Here is a 25,246-nt window from a genome sequence, read left to right on the forward strand (position 1 = left end):
TTTGCTTTTGCTACTCTGCTGATTTTGGTGGAATCTCCCCCAGAGAGGGTTAAATTGAGTCTAACCGCTCAGAGATTACCACAACAAAGTGGTGCCTAATTTCTCTACTCACAGCACACAGCTGTTTTCAAACTGCTTAGGTGGACAGTGAATTGGGCTGAAGTTCGGGGCCTCACCCCGACCTGGGCTCAAACTATCAGCCTTTCAGTTGGTAGAGATCTTATTGCTGTTGGTGATTAACCAGCTGCTCTAAAGCCCGGACTGGAAAAAGCCGGCTCTGCTTGCACCCCCAGCGAAAGAGAAGACAATTCTGCTGCCAGTGTCATTTCCATTGTGGCCTTGATTTTGAATTTCTCTTCCTTTCCGTCTCTCTTTCAGGATCCTTGGAGGCCCCGAACCCGTAGGACATGGACCACCATATGAATGGCACCATGGCGGAGAAGCATGGCCCCATGGACTACGGGGTTCAGATCCGATTCATCAATGATCTCAAAGAGCCTAGCAAGTCCCAGAAGCACCGGCCCAAGCCATCCAAGCCAGGCTCCTATGGGGTGGCGGTGCGGGTCCAAGGCATCGATGGGCAGCCCTTTGTGGTTCTCAACAGTGGCGAGAAAGGGGGGGACTCCTTCGGGGTGCAGATCAAAGGCGAGAGCAAGTACGGGATGTCCTCCCGGAGCCCGCAAGTCGAGGAGGCCTTCCCGGGATCCCCTGGGGCTGTCTCATCGTCCAAGGACGCCTCGGGCTCCATCAGCTCCGACTCCGACCTGCCGGAGAACCCATACGGCATGAAGCCCTCTCGCTACGGCTCTCACTACAGCACATCAGACGAGGAGCAGGCCCCGAGGAGGGGGGTTCCGAAATCGGACAGCCTGGATGGGGCCCGGTTGTCCCGCAATAGCATTGCTTCACCCCCTCAGGGAGGCTACCGGACTCTGCCCCATAAGAAGACCTCGGGGGAGCAGCTACGGCGGACACAATCCCACGGCTCCCTCCTCAGCTCCGAATCCCAGGATCTGACCCCCCCTCGGACTCTGCCTGCTCCCTCTCCCCAGACCACGACGACGGGGGGAGCAGCACGGAGCAACAGCCTCATGAACCTTGCTGGACGCAGACTGTCCAGCCCCAGGGAAGAGGGCAGCGTTGTCACTGGGTTGCGACCTGTCCAGAAGTCCCCCCAGTTAGGTTTGGACGAGAATCCGCCCGCCAACACGGGAGGCAACGTTGAAGGCAGCGACATCGACACCAAGCCCCTCTCCTCGGTTGACTCGCTCATCCACAAGTTCGATGGGAAGGCCCAGCACCGAGGACGGGCCTCCCGGAAGAGCCGTGTGTCTCCGGACGACCGGAAACGCTCGCAGAGCCTAGACGGGAGGGTGGCCCTCCGTGACACGGCCGACTCCCGGGAGCTGGGTGCGGAGGACAGCAAGGAGGTCTTCAGAGAGGGAGTGCGGCCCTCTGTTTTGAAGCAGCTCGGATCAGGCAACGCTTCAGGGACCAGGAGCCTCGGCCGACCCGTCGGACCTCAGCAGAAGCAGAATGGGCTGGACAAGTCCAAGTTGACACGGGAGTGGGTCAACAAGAGCCTGGAGGAGCCCAGGAAAGTGCCGTCAGACCTGCAGGTAATTTCCCTTATTACCCTCATTACCCTCGTTTTTGTGTCTTGTTTTGTTGGAAATAGCAACCTCCCAAGCCTTTCACTATTTGTATATCAATTTATATATTTGCTATATATGTGTATATTGATTTGCCAGTTTGATCGTACCTCTTTGGTGTGGGAGGAGTTATAGACATGTGATTGTACTGAGCATGTTCAGACTCAGGACTCCATTTTTTTTTAATTGAGTTTGCATCAGACCTCAGTGGAAGTAGATGCATGTTGTTGTTTAGAGTCTCCAATGGATGCAAGTATACTTCAGTGAGTGCAAGTATACTCAAAGACTATGAACTATTTACAGTAGATTCTCACTTATCCAAGCTAAACCAGCCGGCAGAACGTTGGATAAGCAAATATCTTGGATAATAAGGAGAGATTAAGGAAAAGCCTATTAAACATCAAATTAGGTTATGATTTTACAAATTATACAAGTTAGACAACAAATTTGACAGAAAAAGTAGTTCAATACGCAGTAATGCTATGTAGTAATTACTGTATTTACGAATTTAGCACCAAAATATCACGATGTATTGAAAACATTGACTACAAAAATGCGTTGGATAATCCAGAACATTGGATAAGCGAATGTTGGATAAGTGAGACTCTACTGTATACTCAAAGACTATGAACTATTGAGAATTATACCCTGTGTACTCAACACAGAGAGAAGCTACATCCTATCTATGACTGAACTTTGATAAGAAATGTTCCTATATGGTGAATTAATACAAGATGTTTATGAGTAAACAGGATATGTTATTTTTCAAAGAAGACATTGGTTTTTTTTTATCTCTGAGTGCATATTTTAAACCAAGAAGTTTCAGGGGAATGTATATCTTTTGTGCAACTGCAATTTCAACTTCAAAGAAAACAATAATCTGCTAACCAAATATATTTTTGTAGTGGCATGTCTTTGGACTGCCAAGGACAATGGTTCTTCAGTTTAACAGCTGAGTTACCTGTACGCCATTACAGAAATGCTTATGAATATCACTTGTTCAGAGGGTTGACTTCTAAGAAAGTGATGCTTTTCTTGACTAGTGGTTTTCAAAATGTGGTCTCCACATGTTTATGGAGATTCACATTTGCCAAACTGATATAACATCATTTTTCCTTTTCAATAAGTTTATGGTTGCCATTTATTTCCAAAAGGTTATTGCCTCAGAGAGTGGGTACAATAATACCCAATATGTTTTTCCTCTGACCCAGTGTTCTTTCTACACGACACAATTGTAGCAACTCTAGATTTTATCATTATATTTGTATGTGATTTTATGACTTGTTTTATTGTTTTGTTGTTGATTCATTTGTTTTTTTGTTTTGTTTTTATATTGTTGATGTTTGGGCTTGGCCTCGTGTAAGCCGCCCCGAGTCCCTTCGAGGAGATGGGGCGGGGTATAAAAATAAAATTATTATTATATTATTATTATAGCACTGCCATTACCACGTCCGACGAAGTCCTGGGATTTGTCAATTAGGGAGGTATTAAATTAAATTTGCTCTATACCACAAATCTCTGATTCCACAGGATGGAGCGATTGTGGTATCAAAACCATACAATTATATAATGAAAGGAGAGTTTCTGATACTTGCACTATTTTGCATAAAATGAAAAAATACAGTATCCTTGGAATATATTCCTATTCAACTGTGGGGAACTTTAATCATGGATATGGCCAAACGGCATTAAATTTCTTGATTTCCAGTCCCGGCATATCATAAAACTTTCTTGGAGGACCTAGATTTTTATTTGTCCCCTTCTCTCTCTCTCTCTCTTTTTTGCTTTATTTTGTACAACGTGTAAACTTTTCTCCCCCCAGAGATTAGATTTTTTTTTGTTTTGTTCCATGAGATGTGGACGAAATGCAAAACAGTTGCAAAAATGAGGTCTCGGAGTGCCGGAACAGAACAACATGGCCTTCGGGAAAGTGAAATGCATGAGATTGCAAGAAGATCTAGTATTCATTGTAGTTCTTCGCCATGACAGATGCAGTGCCTTTGTTGTTAAAGGACAGAATCTGCAAAGGATCAAATGAAACCCTATGGGTGAATTCTACATCTCTGTTGCATCCCCACATTTCTGGTATTTTTTCATAGGAAAACCCCCCATAAAATGATTGAGAGCCTCTTTCAGTGGCCTATATATCCCAAAAGCACCAGATATCCTGTCTGATCTTGGATGTTTTTTGTGTTAGGAGTGACTTGAGAAACTACAGTAGAGTCTCACTTATCCAAGCCTCGCTTATCCAAGTTTCTGGATTATCCAAGCCATTTTTGTAGTCTATGTTTTCAATATATTGTGATATTTTGGTGCTAAATTCATGAATACAGTAATTACAACATAACATTACTGCGTATTGAACTACTTTTTCTGTCCAATTTGTTGTATAACATGATGTTTTGGTGCTTAATTTGTAAAATCATAACCTAATTTGATGTTTAATAGGCTTTTCCTTAATCCCTTATTATCCAAGATATTCGCTTATCCAAGCTTCTGCTGGCCCATTTAGCTTGGATAAGTGAGACTCTACTATAATTCCAATTTCCAATAACTTCTGGTGTGAGAGAATTGGCCGTCTGTAAGGACGTTGCCCAGGGGACATTGCCTGGATGTTTTGATGTTTTTATCATCCTTGTGAGAGGCTTCTCTCATGTCCCTGCATGGAGCTGGAGCTGACAGAGGGAACTCATCCATGCTCCCCCGGGTTGTATTCAAACAGGCAACTCTCAGGTCAACAACCCAACCTTAATAATAATAATAATAATAATTTTATTTTTGTACCCCGCCACCATCTCCCCAGAGGGACTCGGGGCAGCTTACAGATATAAAACCAACATACAATAATATCAAATACAAAAACACACAAATAAATTTAAAAGGCATTAAAAATCACAATCATTATAAAACACTTGAGAAACACAGCAATAAAAACATAATATGAGCTGGGCAAAGGCAACCTTCCAAGTCAGCAGCATAAAATGAGCTGGGCAACCTTCAAGTCAGCAGCCTTGCCAGCACAAGGGTTTAACACACTGCACTATCTTGGATGCTCAGAAGGGTCTGCTCTTGTTAATCCTTGGAAGGGAGACCATCAATGAATCCCAGACTATGTTTCAAAGCAGGAACTGTCAAAACTGCCTCTGAGGTTTCCTTGCCTTCTTACAGCTGAAGTCTACCCCAGACCTTCTGAAGGACCAACAAGAAGTATCTCAGCCCGGAAGCAGCGAATATATGAAAGAGCTGATCTACAACATTCTGAAGGAAGGGTGAGTGTTGCGTCAAGTCATGGAGGAAAGGAGAGATGCCGTTGTTTTTTCACTCATTTTAAACTCGTTATCATTAACATTTGCCCATTTGTGGCTGGAATGTATCGTTTAAACCACCATGTGGGCTCATTGAAAATATGGGGTGGATTTCCCCTTCCTTCTTTCTTTCTATTCTTCCATCTATCTATATATATAAAAGAGTAATGAAATTTTGGCCTACACACCCCAGAAACACTAAACTTGGCCGCACAACCCCTCATCCATGCCTCTATGTTCATACAACAAAAAGCTCCAGCTACTCCAGAAAACGGCCAGGCTTTGAGACTGCAAAGCTATTCACTGCTATTCCACCTGGCCAACAAAGGATTCCCATAAGCCGCAGCAAAGCGTGGCCGGGCAAAGCTAGTCAATATTATATGTACATACAATATATTATTTTATTAGCATAGCACAATATAAGTATCATATATTACTATATTGTACTATACCACTACACTGCAATATTATTAGTAATATTACATGCATATATTGTATTATCTATATATATAAAAGGGTAATGAAATTTCGGCCTAGGACAAAACTACAAAACTACACATCCCAGAAACACTAAACTTGGCAACACAACCCCTCATCCATGCCTCTATGTTCATACAGCAAAAAGCTCCAGCTACTCCAGAAAACTGCCAGGCTTTGAGACTGCAAGGCTATTCACTGCTATTCCACCTGGCCAACAAAGGATTTCCATAAGCCACAGCAACACGTGGCCGGGCAAAGCTAGTCCATTATAATATAATATATTGTATATACATATAATATTGGTAATAATATTATAATGTAATACAATACACTAATTGCGGAGAAGAGATGTTGAATGTTTATTTTATTATATTATTATATTATAACCGCTGCCACCAGTGTAAAGATGTTTATAATGCGGCCATCAGATGTAAAGGGGATTATCCACGCTTGCCACCACTATGGGAAGATATAGCCACTAGCTACTTAGAGAGGAGACCTTTTAAATTTTGTTTTTCTTCTTTCTTCTTCTTTTTTTTATGGTAATATATATCACAGAAACTGAGATGTTTAAAAGAACAATAACACGTTTATTCTGGCACAAAGCTTAATGGTTACAGTAACTTTCTCTTTAGAGGCACTTTGGTTAACAGTTGCAAGGCTAGAATTAGGTGTTTCAAACTTCTTAAAATGTCACTTCTTTACTGCTCTAAACTGCAGTCACCCTGTGAATTACAATCACATATTATCTGTTCCTCATCATGAGACAGACTACCTTAAAATAAGTCACCAAACTTATTTTAAATTGACTCAAAAATAAGCAGTTGAGTCTCCCTGATCCCTTCACCTGAGGGTCAGTCTTCACTGTACCTCATCAGGGCACAGACTAAATGCTTCCTTTTCAAATCTGCACTTCCCCACCAAAATGGCAGTTGGCTCCGCCCACATCTCCATGGCAACCAACTCATGAGTGTAACTAAAATATTGGCCCTTTTAAAACGCAATTAAACATGACATCTGTAAACTAAAAAATTCACACTTCGTTACACTAATAATAATGTAACATTTTTCTATCCTGCCTCCATCTTCCCGCAGGGACTCGGGGCGGCTTACAGAGGGCTAAGCCCAAGAGCAATTAATAAACAAAGTAAAATGCATATAAAATACGGCATATGCAACCAGATAAAACACATTAAAACCAAATAATACAATATAATAACAGTAAAAACCAACTTAAAACATGATAAAACGATAAAACGTACTAATATACTAATATATTGTAATATTAGTATAGCATTGGTATTACAGTAGAGTCTCACTTATCCAACATAAACGGGCTGGCAGAATGTTGGATAAGCGAGTATGTTGGATAATAAGAAGGCATTAAGGAAAAGCCTATTAAACATCAAATTAGGTTATGATTTTACAAATTAAGCACCAAAACACCATGTTAGACAACAAATTTGGCAGAAAAAGTAGTTCAAGACGCAGTAATGCTATGTAGTAATTACTATATTTACGAATTTAGCACCAAAATATCACGATGTATTGAAAACATTGACTACAAAAATGCGTTGGATAATCCAGAACGTTGGATAAGCGAGTGTTGGATAAGTGAGACTCTACTGTATATATTATTGTATTGTTAAATTGATATAGGAGACATGGTGGAAAGATGTCTTCCTGGCCCCGCCTTCTTCATTCTGGTCCAGAATAGCAGTTAGACTGACCTCCCTCCTTCCCTCCTCCAATTCATCCATCCATCCACCTAGCCTTCCTTCCTTCCATCCAATCTTCTGTCCATCTATCCTCACACCCCCAGACACACCCATCTTAATATAGCTCTCTTCCTATTTTACTGCAGTCGGTCAGGTTAGATGTGCTAAATATAGGAGATGAACTCGTATTGACAAGCATTGAAAAGCCCGACTGCTAGATCAATAGCCAACAAATGAACGCACTGCTAAACTTTTCTGTCTTGCAAAATATCTCTGTCCTCTGTCACAATGAGAAGCAGATGTGATACGTTGGCCGATCCCCAGGTGAAATAAAATGTTGGCCCAGTTGCACTTAAATCAAGATTTTTCTGTGTCTGAGGAGTCCAGAGAGCGAATGAAGGTTTTCAAAGGGGAGCTCAAGCCGGTCTGTTTTGTCCTCCTGCAGAAGCACCGAGAGCGATGCGGCAACGAAGAGGAAAACCAACCTCGTTTTTGAGAAAATGGAAGCATTCACTGTAAGTCCCAGGGCGAGATCCGCCAATCTGTAAGAGCAAATGATTGCCAGGCGTTGTGGGGATATGGGAAACTGAGTAACATACTGCAAATGTTAGCCCTGTTTCTGCTTATGTTTGACCTGCTGGTTGCAAAAATGGCACCGATCTGCGCTAGTTTTTGAGATACAGAACATATCCCATCCATCAGTTGCCCATATAGGAAACCATATCTAAGAAACTACCGCTGATGCAGTCTATCCAATGCAGTTTTCTGAATCTCCAGGAACAGGACTAAAAACCAACACCCAATAATTTTGTTGTTGAGCTGTTTGATAACAAGCAACAACAACAACTCTTTATTGATTAGTCAATTTTGACCATATCAAAACATATGAAACATACAAAACGTACACATTTACCCATACATACAGTAAAACCATGTATAGATATTTATTTATGTATTTACAGCATTTATATTCCGCCCTTCTCACCCCAAAGGGGACTCAGGGCGGATCACATTACACATATAGGCAAACATTCAATGCCTTTTAACATAGAACAAAGACAAGACAAACATAGGCTCCGAGCGGACCTCGAACTCATGACCTCCTGGTCAGAGTGATTCATTGCAGCTGGCTTGCTTTCCAGCCTGTGCCACAGCCCGGGCCTCTTTTTCCCGTCACTTATATCCATTTCTTTTGACTTAGATATTTTTTAACTTGGTTCCAATCTTGGTTACAAAGCATCCCAGCCTACAAGCCTACCAACCTACTCCTAGGTAATTGTGCAAATACAGACTAAAAAGAGTAAAATTAATTATTCCCTTAAGGTCAGGTTTAAGCGGGGGCAAGGGTAAGTAAAACTAGTGGCTTGTCCATAGTAAATTTTAAATTTGGATTTTGTTAATGGCATTAATGTCACAGCTCTCAGCTTCCATCTTCTCGCAGATGGCCACAGATTCACAGTTGGTTTGTGATGACAACTACTGTACAGTATATAATAAAGGTTCATTTTTTTTGTTCAACTATAAATGTGAATTCTTCTTCATGGAAAAATAAGACATCCCCTGAAAATAAGACCTAGTGCAACTTTGAGAGCAAAAATTAATATAAGGCACTGTCTTTGTTTTTGGGGAAACAGGGTATGTATAAATATAATAATGGAGCCCCTAGTGGCACAATGGGTTAAACCTTTGTGCCGGCTGAACTGCTGCCTGAAAGGTTGGCAGTTTGAATCTAGGGAGCTGGGTGAGCTCCCGTCTGTCAGCTCTAGCTTCCTATGCAGGGACATGAGAGAAACCTCCTACAGGATGGTAAAACATCAAAACATCCAGGCGTCCTCTGGGCAACCTCCTTGCAGACAGCCAGTTCTGTCACACCAGAGGCGAACTGCAATTTCTCAGGTTGCTCCTGACACAAATATATATATACTAGCTGTGCCCGACCACGCGTTGCTGTGGCAAAGTGGTGGTGGTATTGGTTAAAAATTGTTGTGGAATTTTTATTTGATGTTATTTGTATTTTTTAATTAATTTTATTGTAACTTATCTTTTTTATTTATTATATTTTATTATTTTGTTGTATTATTTTGTTATTATAGTATTTTATTGTATTAATTTTTAGTGTTTTTAATTATTTTAGTGTTTTTTATTATTTTATTGTATTATTTGTATTTATTTTATTTATTATTTTATTAACACTGGGCTGAGTGGGTTGCTAGGAGACCAAGTGGGCAGAGCTTAGCCTTCTAACTGGCAGCAATTGGATAAAAACAATTATTTCTCTCCCTCTAATTAAGACTTTATTTTTCTTTTCTTTTTGTTGTCGGAACATAGGGGCAAAGATGGTGGGTTGTGTTGCCAAATTTCTAGGTTCTGGGGCTTGTACTTTTGTTGTTTAGTGGGAGGAACGGATGCCATTACTCCTTTATCTATATAGATATATATATATATATAATAATGTCTTATAGAGAAAAGTCAGCCACAGGGATTAATATAGTGGAGCCATTTTGAAGCCTAGAATATGTTTATGATCTCTGCATGAATAGGAACCAACAAATGGGTTCAAATGACAGGAAAAGAGACTCCACCTGAACATTAGGCGCAGAACCCCCTGACCGTAAGAAGAGCCGTTCAACAGTGGAACTCTCTGCCTCTGAGTCTGGTGGAGTCTACTTTTTTGGAGGCTTTTAAGCAGAGACTGGATGGCCACCTGCTGGGGGTGATTTGATTGTGCTTTTCCTGCCTGGGAGAATGGGATTGCACTGGACGGCCCATGTGTTTTTTTCCTCTTCTATGATTGTCTGAATCCCATATATTTTTCAAAGGTAAAAAGTAAAGGTTTCCCCTGATGTTAAGTCCAGTCGTGACCGACTCGGGGGGTTGGTGCTCATCTCCATTTCTAAGCCGAAGAGCCGGCGTTGTCCGTAGACACCTCCAAGGTCATGTGGCTGTCATGACTGCATGGAGTGCCGTTACCTTCCCACCAGAGCGGTACCTATTGATCTACTCACATTGGCATGTTTTCGAACTGCTAGGTTGGCAGGAGGTGGAGCTAACAGTGGGCGCTCATTCCGCTCCCGGGATTTCAACCTGGGATCTTTTGGTCTGCAAGTTCAGCAGCTCATTGCTTTAACACACTTCACCACCGGGGCTCCTCATATATATATATGTGTGTGTGTGTGTGTGTGTGTGTGTATATATATATATATATGTAGATCACCCAGTGTGATCTTAAATGAATCTATTGCACTTTATCTATTTAAAATTTGTAAATCATAATGTGCACCTTGCTTATCCGCTATTGCAACCTCATTGTTTTTAATTCGATGTTTTAATACCGCGTTGTGTTTTTTTCGGCTGCTGTGTATATATTATTATTGGTTTTTATTATTCTTTGATGTTTCATATTTTATTTTATCATTGTTTTGTATCTCATTTTGCTGTAAGCTGCCCCGAGTCCCCTTCGGGGGAGATGGAGGAGGGATATAAATAAAATTATTATTATTATTATTATTATTATTATTATTATTATTATTATTTTATTATGACACAGCAAACTAGATAGATATGCTGGATTTCATATCACAAAATCACAAGTCGAACGCTTCCCAAGTGTCTAGGACTGTGTGATGTATTTTCGGATGATGCGTGCAGATCCCAGTAGGGTGGCCTTTTGCAGATGGCAGATCGTGATTTTGTCAATGTCTATTGTTTCCAAATGCCGGCTGAGATCTTTTGGCACGGCACCCAGTGTACCCATCACCACCGGGACCACCTGCACTGGTTTCTGCCAGAGTCTTTGCAGTTCAGTCTTGAGGTCCTGAGAGCGGCTGAGTTTTTCCTGTTGTTTTTTGTCAATGCGACTGTCACCTGGGATGGCGACATCAATGATCCAAACCTTTTTCTTTTCCACAACTGTGATGTCTGGTGTGTTGTGTTCCAGAACTTTGTCAGTCTGGATTCGGAAGTCCCACAGTATCTTTGTGTGCTCATTTTCCAATATTGCCTTTGTCCTGATGTCTTGCTCCTGGGCTGCAAGGATCAGGCCTTCCGTCTCCTTCTTCAGGGTCCCATTTGTGAGCCAGAGCCAGGTCTTCTCCTTATCAGCTTTTCCTTCAATTTTGTCAAGAAACTTTCCATGCAATGTTTTGTTGTGCCAGCTGTCAGCTCTAGTTTGTAGTGCGGGTTTCTTGTACTGGTTTTTTTGTCTGCTGTGCTTTGAGGAGTTTCTGATTTTTTACTTCAATCCAAGCAGGTCCTTCACTATGTTTTACATATTCTGCCAGGGCATGTTCTTCTTCTTTGACTGCTTGTTTTACTTGTAAGAGTCCTCTGCTCCCTGATCATCTAGGCAGATATAGCTGGTCAACATCACTGCGATTATTATTATTTTATTGTATGACACAGCAAACAAGATAGACATGCTGGATTTCATATCACAAAATCACAAGTCGAACACTTCCCAAGTGTCTAGGACTGTGTGATGTATTTTTTGGATTATTATTATTATTATTATTATTATTATTATTATTATATATTTTTCAAAAGAGGCTGTTTATTCCGGTTCTTGGCCCCCTCCTGCTGTTTTTAAGTGCAAGGTTCTGGGCCCATATTCTCCTCCTCTGCTTTCCATTCCTCCTCCAACTGCATCTGAGTTTTCCCAGGGAGATGACAGGGTGCTGCATTGCAAGTGGCACATGGCAGAGGCCGGCGGCGGCTGGAGGGCAAGCAGAGAGGACGTCCGAGGCTCCAGGCGGGAGAGGGACACTGACGCAGGCTCCGCTTCCAAGTCCAGAGGGACCGAAGAGACGCTCGCTCGGGAGGGATGATCCCCTGGAGCCGGGTTGCAGGGAGACTAAGAGGGACCTTCGGAAATAGCAGGAAAGAAGAACAAGCGAGGGATTGGAACAGAAATCCTCCATCATGACTGCATGGATTCTGTGAGGTTCACAGAATCTGTGAACCTCACCTCCTCCAAGGTGAACTAAACCACCTAAACTGGGCTCTCCAGGCCAATGGATACTCCACCACAGACATCAGAAGAGCTGCAAGGCCAAGAACATGAGAGTCAAGACCAAGATCCACCCAGAGGAAAGGTGTTCTTACCAGACATCAAGGGAACCACTGACCGCATAGGCAAACTGATGAAGAAGCACAACCTACAAACTATCTACAGACCCACAAAGAAAATCCAACAAATGCTACGGTCAGCGAAGGACAAGAGGGATCCTCTCTCCTCTGCAGGAGTCTACCGGATACCATGCAGCTGTGGACAAGTCTACAGAGGGACCACCAAACGCAGCAGCATTGCCCAAACACGAGTCAAAGAACATGAAAGGCACTGCAGACTAATTCAACCAGAGAAATCAGCCATAGCAGAGCATTTGCCGAACCAGCCTGGACACAGGATATTATTTGAGAACACAGAAATGCTGGACCATTCCAACAACTATCATGTCAGACTACACAGAGAAGCCATTGAAATCCACAAGCATGTGGACAACTTCAACAGAAAGGAGGAAACCATGAAAATGAACAAAATCTGGCTACCAGTATTAAAAAACTCTAAAATCAAAACAGTGAATGGGAACCAACACTCTGAGGGCAGAGGGCAGAGGATGTCATCTTAGCCACGCCCCTTTTCTCCCAAGGGAAGCTGTGTTACCATGGCAACCTACCAAATGCTGCTTCCAGCTAGTTTCCATGTTAGGCTTTTCCTTGCTAATATATAACTCCCTTTTCCCTTAACAAACAAATAAATAAAATCATATCAATAATCTCTGTTTAACACAAAGCTTCTCTACAGATGTGGGCGAAACGTCAGGAGAGAATACTTCTGGAACATGGCCACACAGCCCGAAAGACATACAGCAACCCAATCCTCCATCACTTTGCATCACTCCTTTCTTCTATATTTCATACCAGTATGGGCCCCTGGAGCGGGATGTTGGGAGCTGCAATGGAGGCAACCATCCTAGGCTTGAAGAAATTCTCTGAGCACAGAAAGGACATTTGCTCTCAGAGATCCTGCTGGGCCACAGCCAAGCTCCCTTCTCTTAAGTTTTCAGAAACGGAAAGACTATTTGACTTGTTTCCAACAGACAAGAGTTCTTTCTCCCACCCTGGACCTTCCACAGATCTATAAACATAATAATATTATATAACAACTAGCTGTGCCCGGCCACGCGTTGCTGTGGCAAAGTATGGTGGTATAGAAAATAAAGTATTGAGTAATTGGTGGTAGTTAAGGTCAAGGGTAAAGGTTTTCCACAGACATTAAGCCCCCTTCTATGAGGCCCCTTCTACACAGCTGGATAAAATGCACACTGAAGTGGATTATATGGCAGTGTGGAGTCAAGATAATCCAGTTCAAAGCAGATAATATAAGATTATAAATGGGTTATATAACTGTGTGGAAGGGCCTTGAGTCTACCCTGCCATATAATCTAGTGCCAATTAGATAATCTGTGGAAGAGGCCTAAGTGAGGCCTAACTCTGCCTGTCCCCTGGGCTGAGTGGGTTGCTAGGAGACCAAGTGGGAGGAGCTTAGCCTTCTAACTGGCAGCAATTGGATGAAAGGAATTATTCCTCTCCCTCTAATTAGGACTTTATTTTTCTTTTCTTTTTGTTGTATGAACGTAGAGGCACAGATGAGGGGTTGTGCTACCAAGTTTAGTGTTTCTGGGATGTGTGGTTTTGTTGTTTTGTCCTAGGCTGAAATTTCATTACCCTTTTATATACAGTAGAGTCTCACTTATCCAAGCTAAACAGGCCGGCAGAAGCTTGGATAAGCGAATATCTTGGATAATAAGGAGGCATTAAGGAAAAGCCTATTAAACCTCAAATTAGGTTATGATTTTACAAATTAAGCACCAAAACATCATATTATACAACAAATTTGAAAGAAAAAGTAGTTCAATGTGCAGTAATGTTATGTTGCAATTATTGTATTTACAAATTTAGCACCAAAATATCATGATGTATTGAAAACATAGACTACAAAAATGGCTTGGATAATCCAGATGCTTGGATAAGTGAAGCTTGGATTAGTGAGACTCTACTGTATATAGATATAATATGGGGTTGTTGTATGTCTTTTGGGCTGTGTGGCCATGTTCCAGAAGCATTCCCTCCTGACGTTTCACCCACATCTATGGCAGGCATCCTCAGAGGTTGTGAGGTATGGAAAAACTAAGCAAGGAATGTTTATATCTGTGGGAAGTCCAGGGTGAGGGAAGAACTCTTGTCAGTTGGAGGCCAGCGTAAATGTTCCAGTTAATCACATTTACGCTTTATAAAGACCAAGTAGCCACAGTAAGAACAGACCACGGAACAACAGACTGGTTCAAGATTGGAGTGCGGCAGGGCAGGGTTCACCCAACCTATTCAACGTGCGGGGCTTGAGGAATCCAAGACCGGAGTTAAAATTACCTTCCCGCCGGAGCGGTACCTATTGATCTACTCACATTTGCATGTTTTCGAACTGCTAGGTTGGCAGGAGCTGGAGCTAACAGCGGGTGCTCATTCTGCTCCCGGGATTTGAACCTGGGACCTTTCGGTCTGCATGTTCGGCAGCTCAGCGCTTTAACGCACTTCACCACAGGGGTTCCTTTTTGGTCTTTATTTAGTGTCCTGATTTTAGAGGGCTTTTTAAATACCAGATTTTGTTCCTTTTCGTGTTTTTTTTTCTTTCTGTTGAAATTGTCCTCATCCTTGTGGATTTCAATGGCTGGAACATGGCCAGACAGCCCGAAAACATAACACCAACTCAGTGAGTCAGGCCATGAAAGTCTTCGAGAACACAATTTAGACCAATGATGGGCAACCTTTTGCGCTTGGTGTGTCAAAATTCAACAAAAAACCTAGCATAACTTGGATGGTGTGTCACTTTGAGAAAAAAATCATAATTTCACAATATATATAGATTAAATAACAAAAATATATAATTGTAATATATAACTGTGTTCAATAAATCAAAAACTATTTACTACCACTTACATACCCTTGATCAGGTCATGTAAGTGTTATTTATTGCTATAATTGTATTATTTTACTTTGCTTAATCATGTGTTATGTTGCTATGTAATGTTTGTGTTGTTTTTATGATTGGAAACCGCCCTGAGTCCCATCCGGGAGATAGGGCGGTATATAGTTTTATTATTATTACGATTATTATTATTATTATTATTATTATTATTATTATTATTATTACCATTATTTCCATGTACAACAATCTATGGTACCTCTTGCAGTTTCCACGCTGATTTCTCTCTGTTGTAGTTTCAGTGTAGTCATGAATAATCTGTATATATATAAGGGTAATGAAATTACGGCCTAGGACAAAACAACAAAACTACACATCCCAGAAACATTAAACTTGGCAGCACAACCCCTCATCCATGCAACAAAACACCATACAACAAAAAGAAAAGAAAAATAAAGTCCTAATTAGAGGGAGAGGAATAATTGTTTTTATCCCATTGCTGCCAGTTAGAAGGCTAAGCTCCTCCCACTTGGTCTCCTAGCAACCCAGTCAGCCCAGGGGACAGGCAGAGTTAGGCCTCACTTAGGCCTCTTCCCCACTGCCTATAAAATACAGATTATCAGATTTTAACTGGATTATATGGCAGTGTAGACTCAAGGCCCTTCCACACAGCTATATAACCCATTTATAATGGACTTAATGTAAGGTAAAACCTTTACTCTTTACCTTAACTACCACCAATTCCTCAATACTTTATTTCCCATACCATCATACTTCGCCACAGCAACGCGTGGCCGGGCACAACTAGTGAATAATATAATAATAATATAATAATATACTACAATAATAATAGAATAATAATAGAATGTGTGTGTATATATATGCATAATTCCCATAAACAACAAAACCACTGGACCAAATCACACCAAATTTGGCCACAAAAGACATAGTCATCCAATCAATCTGCATGCGGCAGCGTGTCAGCAAAAATGGCTAGGTGTGTCAGTGCTGACACACGTGTCATAGATTGGCCATCACTGCTTTAGACCAGGGGTCCTCAAACTTTTTAAGCCGAGGGCCAGTCCACAATCCTTCAGACTGTTGAGGGGCCGGATTATCATTTGAAAAAAAATACAAACAAATTCTGATGCACACTGCATATGTCTTATTTGTAGTGCAAAAACAACAACAAGAACAATGAAAGAACAATACAATATTTAAAAATAAAAACAATTTTAACCAACATACATTTATCGGGATTTCAATGGGAAGTATGGCCCTGCTTCTGGCCAATGAGATAGTCAAGTTAATTAGGGTTGTTGTTGTTGTTGTTGTTGTTGTGTGCTTTCAAGTCATTTCAGACTTTGAGTGAGCCTAAGTCTAAAATTTATTTATTATTTATTTACTGCATTTATTTACTACATTTGTATCACACCCTTCTCACCCCAAAGGGGACTCAGAGTGGCTTACAAATTATATGTACATACAATATATTATATTATTAGCATAGCACAATATTAGCATTATATATTACTTTATTGAACTATACCACTATACTGTAATATTATTAGTAATATTATATGTAATATAGAATATATAATTAATATTATTATATGGTATTATTAGTGTTATATTGTATTACATTATAATATTATTATCAATATTATATGTATATACAATATATTATATTATAAAACTGAGGGCGGGGGCCAGGTAAATGACCTCAGAGGGCCGCATCCGGCCCCCGGGCCTTAGTTTGGGGACCGCTGCTTTAGACTATGAGAATCAGCAGAACAGGACCTTATTAAGAGCCCATTGTTGTTGATTTTAAAAACCAGGGGACATTGGGAAGTTTTCATTGGTGGACTCGCATCAGACAGGAGGGCTTTCCTTCCCAGACAGCAGGCCCAATGGTGATGCTCGTTGCACCTGATGTACTTTTGCATGTTTGTGTTTGTTTGCATGCGGGGGTTGATGGCAGGCGGTCCCGTCAGCAGCGCCAAGCACATCCCAGGCAAATGAGTGGAAGCAGAAAGTCGAAGATCTGCAGCGAAAACTGGACAAGCAGACTGAGGCAAGTTTAATATATATTTGTGTCAGGAGCAACTTGAGAAATCACTGATGTATATAGATAGAGATGTATCTGATGTATTTACTTTCTCCTTGTTTCCTTTTTGTTCTCCTTGGGGTTCCTTAGAGGCTGGAGCTTTCCCAGGAGAACCAGCGAAAGGGGGCTCCTCCCGGCCTGGAGCGGCGCTTGGAAGAGCTGGAGGAAGAGTGCCGCCGGCTGCGGGAGGCCCTTGAGAAGAAGAGCCAGGAGCTCCAGAGCAGCTGGAAAGAGTATGGACCTTCTTCTATTTACGTTTACATCTATCTTGCCATGATATTTAAAAAGAAAATGATAGCTCATGTCATTAAAAATATTGGAACATGACACAATCTTGAGTAAGATCCCGGGCTGTGGTGCAGGCGGGTGAGCAAGCCAGCTGCAATTAACTGCAATGAATCACTCTGACCAGGAGGTCATGAGTTCGAGGCCCCCTCGGAGCCTATGTTTGTTTGTCTTTGTTCTATGTTAAAAGGCATTGAATGTTTGCCTATACAGTAGAGTTTCACTAATCCAAGCTTCGCTTATCCAAGCCTCTGGATAATCCAAGCCATTTTTGTAGTCAATGTTTTCAATATATCGTGATATTTTGGTGCTAAATTCATAAATACAGTAATTACTACATAGCATTACTGTGTAATGAACTACCTTTTCTGTCTAATTTGTTGTGTAACCTGGTGTTTTGGTGCTTCATTTGTAAAATCATAACCTAATTTGATGTTTAATAGGCTTTTCCTTGATCAGTCCTTATAATCCAAGATATTCACTTATCCAAGCTTCTGCCGGCCCGTTTAGCTTGGATTAGTAAGACTCTACTGTATGTGTAATGTGATCTGCCCTGAGTCCCCTTCGGGGTGAGAAGGGCGGAATATAAATGCTGTAAATAAATAAATAAGATCCTTATGCTTTCTGCAGGCCTTGCTTGAGTCGCCTATTTTGTTCTGGAACCGAACCCTATGTCATGATCTCCAGTCTTTGACATCTCTGGTCAGCTGACAAAGAACAGATGCCAACCATAAAACCTCAATTACCCTCTGTAAAGAACTCAATCCCACCGCTGCCACCAATTGTAAAGATGTGGAGGTGGAGGTTGTTTTTTTTATTAATTAATTATTATATATATTTTATATCTGTTGCCACCACTTATTAAAGATGTTTATTTACGCTGCCATCAGAGGTAAAAATGTTTATAATGCAGCCACCAGATGTTAAGGGGATTATCAACTTTTGCCACCACTATTGAAATACGTCAGGGGTCCTCAAACTTTTTAAGCCGAGGGCCGGTCCACAATCCTTCAGAGTGTTGAGGGGCCGGATTATCATTTGAAAAAAATACAAACTAATTCCGATGCACACTGCATATGTCTTATTTGTAGTGCAAGAACAACAACAACAACAACGAAAGAACAATACAATATTTAAAAATAAAAACAATTTTAACCAACATACATTTATCAGGATTACAATGGGAATTGTGGTCCTGCTTCTGGCCAATGAGATAGTCAAGTTAATTAGGGTTGTTGTTGTTGTTGTGTGCCTTCAAGTCATTTCAGATTTTGGGTGAGCCTAAGTCTAAAATTTATTTATTTATTTGTTTATTTTTGCTGCATTTATTTACTACATTTGTATCACACCCTTCTCACCCCAAAGGGGACTCAGAGTGGCTTACAAATTGTATGTACATACAATATATTATATTATTAGCATAGCACAATATTAGCATTATATATTACTGTATTGAAATATACCACTATACTGTAATATTATTAGTAATATCATATGTAATATAGAATATATAATTAATATTATTATATGGTATTATTATTAGTGTTATATTGTATTATATTATAATATTATTATCAATATTATATGTACAGTATATACAATATATTATATTATAAAACTGAAGGCGGGGGCCAGGTAAATGACCTCGGAGGGCCACATCCGGCCCCCGGGCCTTAGTTTGGGGACCCCAGGAATACGTAGTCACTAGCTACTTAGAGAGGAGACTTTTATTTTTCTTCTTCTTTATTCTTAATGTGCGTATATATGACAGAGACCAACATGTTTGAAGGAACAATAACATTTATTTAGGCACAAGCTTGATGGTTATAATAACTTCTTTAAAGGCACTTAGATAATGGTTGCAAAAGCTATGTTGAGGTGTTCCAAACTTTTGAATTCCACTTCAATCACAGAATATCTGTTCCTAGTAAGGAACACTAAACTTATTTTAAACTGACTCAAATCCAACCTTTGAGCCACCCTGTTTCTCCAACTGAGAATTAGTCTTCCCTGTAATTCATCCGATTACAGACTACCTTAAAATAAGTCACCAAACTTATTTTATCCCTGATCCCCTAACTTAGGATCAGCCTTCCCTGAGCTTCAACAAAGCCCAGATTTCCCTGTGGTTCGCTGACCACCGACTGACTGACTGACTGACTGACTGACTCAAAATGACCAATTGAGTCTCCCTTGATCCCTTCAACCAGGATAAATCTTCCCTGTAATTCCCCCAATTACAGACTGACTGACTGAGTTTTCCTCCAAATTCTGCTCTCTTCAGCTAACCCAGTTGGCTCTGCCCCCTTCTCCATGGCAACCAACTCATGAGAGCAGAGTAACTGAAATATTAACCCTTTTAAAAACACAGTTAAACATGGCATCTGTAAACTAAAAAATTCACACTTCTTTACACCCTTTGGTATGTGAGAGCCCCTATATAAATGGGCTAAAGAGAAGGTTCTGGTATTCTGTACAACAAAACCTGTTGGAATCTACCAGCGTGTGTCTTGGCGCTTTTTCTGGTGGAAGACTTACCCACAGCACAACTGGGAGAAGAGAACCCAACAATTTGTACAGAATACCAGAACCTTCTCTTTAGCCCATTTATGTAGGGGCTCTCACATACCAGAGAGTAATTGAGGTTTTATGGCTGGCATCTGTTCTTTGTCAGCCGACCGGAGATGTCAAAGATTGGAGATCATGACACGCTACAGATTCCCAGGGTTTGCCGTAGTTCGTTCCCTGTCTTTGGGATTAGCAAGGCCCATCAAAGGATGTTGGTGCTGGAATTAACTTCTGCAGTTTCTGCTCCTTCCCGCTGGCATCGCAAAACCGTTCTTTTAATTCTGCAGGCTGAGGGAGGCGAAAGCAGCCAAGGAAGAAACGGAGGCCAAGGTGTCCGACTTGGAAGAACAGATGACGGAGATGCAGGAGGCCCTCGACCGCTTCCGGGAGACAAGCGGAGGAGGAGGAGGAGGCGCTCCGGACAGAGACGAGGTGCTGAAAGTGAGATCCACAGGAGACTGAGATGCCTCTGAGTCTAAAGCCATATACAGTACAGTCTCACTTATCCAACATTCGCTTATCCATCATTCTGGATTATCCAAGCCATTTTTGTAGTCAATGTTTTCAATACATCGTGATATTTTGGTGCTAAATTTGTAAATACAGTAATTACTACATAGCATTACTGCATATTGAACTACTTTTTCTGTCAAATTTGTTGTCTAACATGTTTTGGTGCTTAATTTGTAAAATCATAACCTAATTTGATGTTTAATAGGCTTCTCCTTAGTCCCTCCTTATTATCCAAGATATTCGCTTATCCAACGTTCTGCTGGCCCGTTTATGTTGGATAAGTGAGACTCTACTGTACTTTCCCCCTTTTATGTCTATCTACACTTTCTCTTTCCTACTTTTTCTCCCTTTCCTCTCTTCCTTTGTTCCCTTTTTCTTTCCTTCTTTATTTCCTTATTTATTTCCTCCCCTCCCTCATACCTTTTCCCCTTTCTTTCGCTCTTCTTTCTTTTCCTTCTTTTTCTTTCCTTCTCTCCTCCTTTCCTTCCTTCTCCTTTGTTTTCTTTCCTTTCTTTTTCTCTTTCTTTCCTTCTTTCCTCCCTTCTCTGATACCCATGTGACCTTTCTTTTCCAGTAACAAAATGGAGGGACACTTGCCCTAGCCACAGTCAATCCAGTGACATCACAGAGGGCCACAGACATAGATATATACAGTACAGTCTCACTTATCCAACATAAACGGGCCGACAAAACGTTGGATAAGCAAATACGTTGGATAATAAGGAGAGATTAAGAAAAAGCCTATTAAACATCAAATTAGGTTATGATTTTACAAATGAAGCACCAAAACATCATGTTATACAACAAATTTGACAGAAAAAGTAGTTCATTACACATTAATGCTATGTAGTAATTACTGTATTTATGAATTTAGCACCAAAATATCGTGATATATTGAAAACATTGACTACAAAAATGCATTGGATAATCCAGAATGTTGGATAAGTGAGACTCTACTGTATATATATTATTTAACCTACTGATGCCTAGATTAATGTATTTTTACTTCCAGTGGCGAAGTGTGTTAAAGCACTGAGCTGCTGAACTTGCAGACTGAAAGGTTGCAGGTTCAAATCCTGGGAGCGGAGTGAGCGCCCGCTGTTAGCTCCAGCTTCTGCCAACCTAGCAGTTTGAAAACATGCCAATGTGAGTAGATCAATAGGTACCGCTCTGGCGGGAAGGTAGCGGCGCTCCATGCAGTCATGCTGGCCACATGAACTTGGAGGTGTCTACAGACAACGCTGGCTCTTCGGCTTAGAAATGGAGATGAGCACCAACCCCCAGAGTCGGTCACGACTGGACTTAACATCAGGGGAAAACCTTTACCTTTACTATATTCTCGAGTATAAGCTGACCCAAATACAGTAGAGTCACTTATCCAAGCTAAACAGGCCAGCAGAAGCTTGGATAAGTGAATATCTTGGATTATAAGGAGGGATTAAGGAAAAGCCTATTAAACATCAAATTAGGTTATGATTTTACAAATTAAGCACCAAAACATCATGTTATACAACAAATTTGACAGAAAAAGTAGTTCAATAGGCAGTAATGTTATGTTGTAATTACTGTATTTACGAATTTAGCACCAAAATATCACGATATATTGAAAACATTGACTACAAAAATGGCTTGGATAATCCAGAAGCTTGGATAAGCGAGTGTTGGATAAGTGAGACTACTGTATATATATTATTTAACCTACTGATGTCTAGATTAATGTATTTTTATTGGTATTTATTTTTATTTTGAAATTTACCAGTAGCTGCTCCATTTCCCACCCTCGGCTTATACTTGGGTCAATAAGTTGTGGTAAATTAGGTGCCTTGGCTTATACTCGGGTCGGCTTATACTCGAGTATATACGGCAGTTAATTTTTAATATTTTTGACAAAAATGTCCCCTCTCCGTTTGCCACCTTGTTCTAAAGGGCTGTACATTTGAAACCCCAGATTTAACAGAATTTGTGACCGACCATCCTGTTGTCAGCCGCTTTCCTATGTACAAGGAGATGTGCATAAATTTTGATGTATCAAGTCGACCTCTTCCTTGGGCCGCCCAGCAGAACCTCGTCATCCTTCCTTTGGTTTCAGCTGAGGCCCAGCCACATATGTCCGAAGTCTCGTTTTTTCCCCACCCTGAGGACCTTAGCCTTTCGCTCGATTGACATTGAGCTGCGTTTGCGATGTTCCCTGAGTTTGTCGAAAGCCTTTGGGGGCACCATTCGGAGAGGAAGAGATAAAATTATCTGCGCCTCGCTTTCTCCTTCCCAGGAGCTGCTGGAGACCCAGGAGGCGCTGGAGGAGACCCTCGGGGCGAAGCAGAAGCTGGAGGAGCAGCTGCGGCAGCGAGAACGGGAGCTGACGGCGCTCAAAGGGGCCCTGAAGGAGGAGGTGGCCAGCCACGACCGGGAGCTGGATCGGGTCCGGCAGCAGTACCAAGAAGACATGGAGCAGCTGCGGCGCAACATGGAGGACGTCTCGCAGGTGAGCAGGATCGCTCTCCAGTCCCCCGAAGGGAGGAAAGCAAGCGTGGAGTTCGCTGAGGACTCTTCTCCATCATTTACCATATTTACTCGAATCACGTGCTATGCCGTCACACCCGGGCACCTTTGGTAAACTATGATGTGCTGCTTTCTTTGCCCGGGTGAACTGCGGGGCCTTACTTCGAAGCTCAGGAGTCCCAGTGTAACGATCTCAGGCAGGGGGGAATCCTTTTGAATCCCATCTCTGCCACCAATTGTGGAGAAGGATTTTTATTATATTATATTATATTATATATATAACTATATCCGCTGCCACCAGTTATTAAAGATGTTTATTTAGTCTGCCACCAGAGGTAAAGATGTTTATAATGCGGCCACCAGATGTCAAGGGGATCATCAATTCTTGCCACCACTATAGGAATACGTAGCCACTAGCTACTTAGAGAGGAGACTTTCAAATTTTGATTTTTCTTCCTTTTTCTTAGATGATAAAATATGTATGACAGAGACTGAGATGTTAAAAAGAACAATAACACGTTTATTCAGGCACAAACTTAATGGTTACAATAACTTCTTCAGACACTTAGATTAACAGTTGCAATGCTATATTGAGATGATTAAAACTTCAAAATGCCACTTTTTTCTCTCTTCTGCTTTAACCTGCAGTCACCCTGTGAATTACAATCACAGCCTATCTGTTCCTTATCTGGAAACAGGTTACCTTAAAATAAGTCACCAAACTTATTTTTAAAATGACTCAAATAAACTCTTGAGTCTCCCTGATCACCTCGACTGAGAATCAAACTTCCCTGTACCTTATCAGGGCACAGACTACTTAAAATAAGTCACCAAACTTATTTTAAAATTGACTCAAAATCAAACATTTGAGCCACCCTGATCCCTTCACTGAGGGTCAGCCTTCTCTGCACCTCCTCAGGAACATACTACTCTAAAATCAACCTTCCCTGTGGTTCTCTGACCACAGACTGAGTTTCCCTCCAAATTCTGCTTCCTCTTCAGCTAAACGCAATTGGCTCTGCCCCCTTCTCCATGGCAGCCACTCATGAGAGCAGAGTAACTGAAATACTGACTCTTTTAAAACACAGTTAACCATGACTTTTAAAACGCAGTTAAACATGACATCTGTAAACTAAAATTCATACTTCTTTACACCCAGTAACCAGGGCCACTTCAAGTTGGACATCAAACAAGATTTTTATTTTCTCAAAGTCCTTGACAGACTTGGCACACATAGTTAAGGTTACAAATATAAACAGTCAACTTATAAAATCATGCAGATGTTTCTTTCTTGCTTTTCCCCTTAGTTGCTGGGCTAACTTCCTCCAAAGGCGAAGAGATCCTGAGATGCTCTCTACCCTAGCCCTGAGCTGCTATATTAGAAAGAGCAGATCTTTCCCTATCTAAGCTCACGGCTAGCTTGGAGACGAAGTAGTTGGCGCTTCTTCCAATGGCAGAGAAATCCTGAGATATTCTCTGCCCCAGTGCTGAGTTGCTATATTAGAAAGAGCAGGTCTTTCCCTATCTAAGCTCAGCACCAGTTTCAAAGGCAAGAGATCAGTACTTATAATGGCTTGTCTGAGCTGGCCTGGCTTGACCACACAAGCACATCTGAGCTCTTTTCTCTTCTGTAAAAAGGCATTTCATCCGCAGGAAAAGGGGCGGTCTCAAGAATAAAAGGATACTTTGCAAGCTTTCAGCAGCAAAGGCTTCGCAGAATGGTTACAAATCTCTGCTTCTTGCGTCCTCAACGCAGCATTTTGGCGACGATGCGCAGCTGCAGGAAGGGGTGAACTGGCTGGTTGAGGACGCAAGCGGCAGAGTTTTGTGGGGAAGGAGTTGCCAAGCTCATTCATCGCTATGATAAGTGCCTAGATTTGAATGACGACTATGTTGAGAAGTGGTATTTGGGTGTGGCTTTCAACTGCAGGGAGACTCAAATGCTTATTTTTGAGTCAATTTAAAATAAGTTTGGTGACTTATTTTAAGGTAGTCTGTGCCCTGATGAGTGGGTTGCTAGGAGACCAAGTGGGCGGAGCTTAGCCTTCTAACTGGCAGCAATTGGATAAAAACAATTATTCCTCTCCCTCTAATTAGGACTTTATTTTTCTTTTGTTTTTGTTGTATCAACCTAGAGGAGT

At 41.3% G+C, this 25,246-nt stretch overlaps 1 protein-coding gene across 6 annotated transcripts in view; it reads left to right on the forward strand.

The window, feature by feature from the left end:
• Nucleotides 1-25,246, forward strand: part of cgn (cingulin) — a 138,725-nt gene that overhangs the window by 59,878 nt on the left and 53,601 nt on the right. For 5 of the 6 annotated variants that reach the window (XM_062965276.1, XM_062965279.1, XM_062965278.1 and 2 more), the window contains 7 exons: nt 379-1,619; nt 4,821-4,921; nt 7,601-7,670; nt 17,115-17,207; nt 17,331-17,473; nt 20,381-20,534; nt 22,876-23,088. In XM_062965276.1, the coding sequence (XP_062821346.1) occupies nt 408-1,619; nt 4,821-4,921; nt 7,601-7,670; nt 17,115-17,207; nt 17,331-17,473; nt 20,381-20,534; nt 22,876-23,088 (1,986 nt within the window). In that variant the 5' untranslated portion in view covers nt 379-407. The remainder of the gene's footprint in view (nt 1-378; nt 1,620-4,820; nt 4,922-7,600; nt 7,671-17,114; nt 17,208-17,330; nt 17,474-20,380; nt 20,535-22,875; nt 23,089-25,246) is intronic. The other variant, XM_062965281.1, reaches the window with a different exon arrangement.

This window comes from Anolis carolinensis, unplaced genomic scaffold (genome assembly GCF_035594765.1).
Source record: "Anolis carolinensis isolate JA03-04 unplaced genomic scaffold, rAnoCar3.1.pri scaffold_14, whole genome shotgun sequence".
NCBI lineage: Eukaryota > Metazoa > Chordata > Lepidosauria > Squamata > Dactyloidae > Anolis > Anolis carolinensis.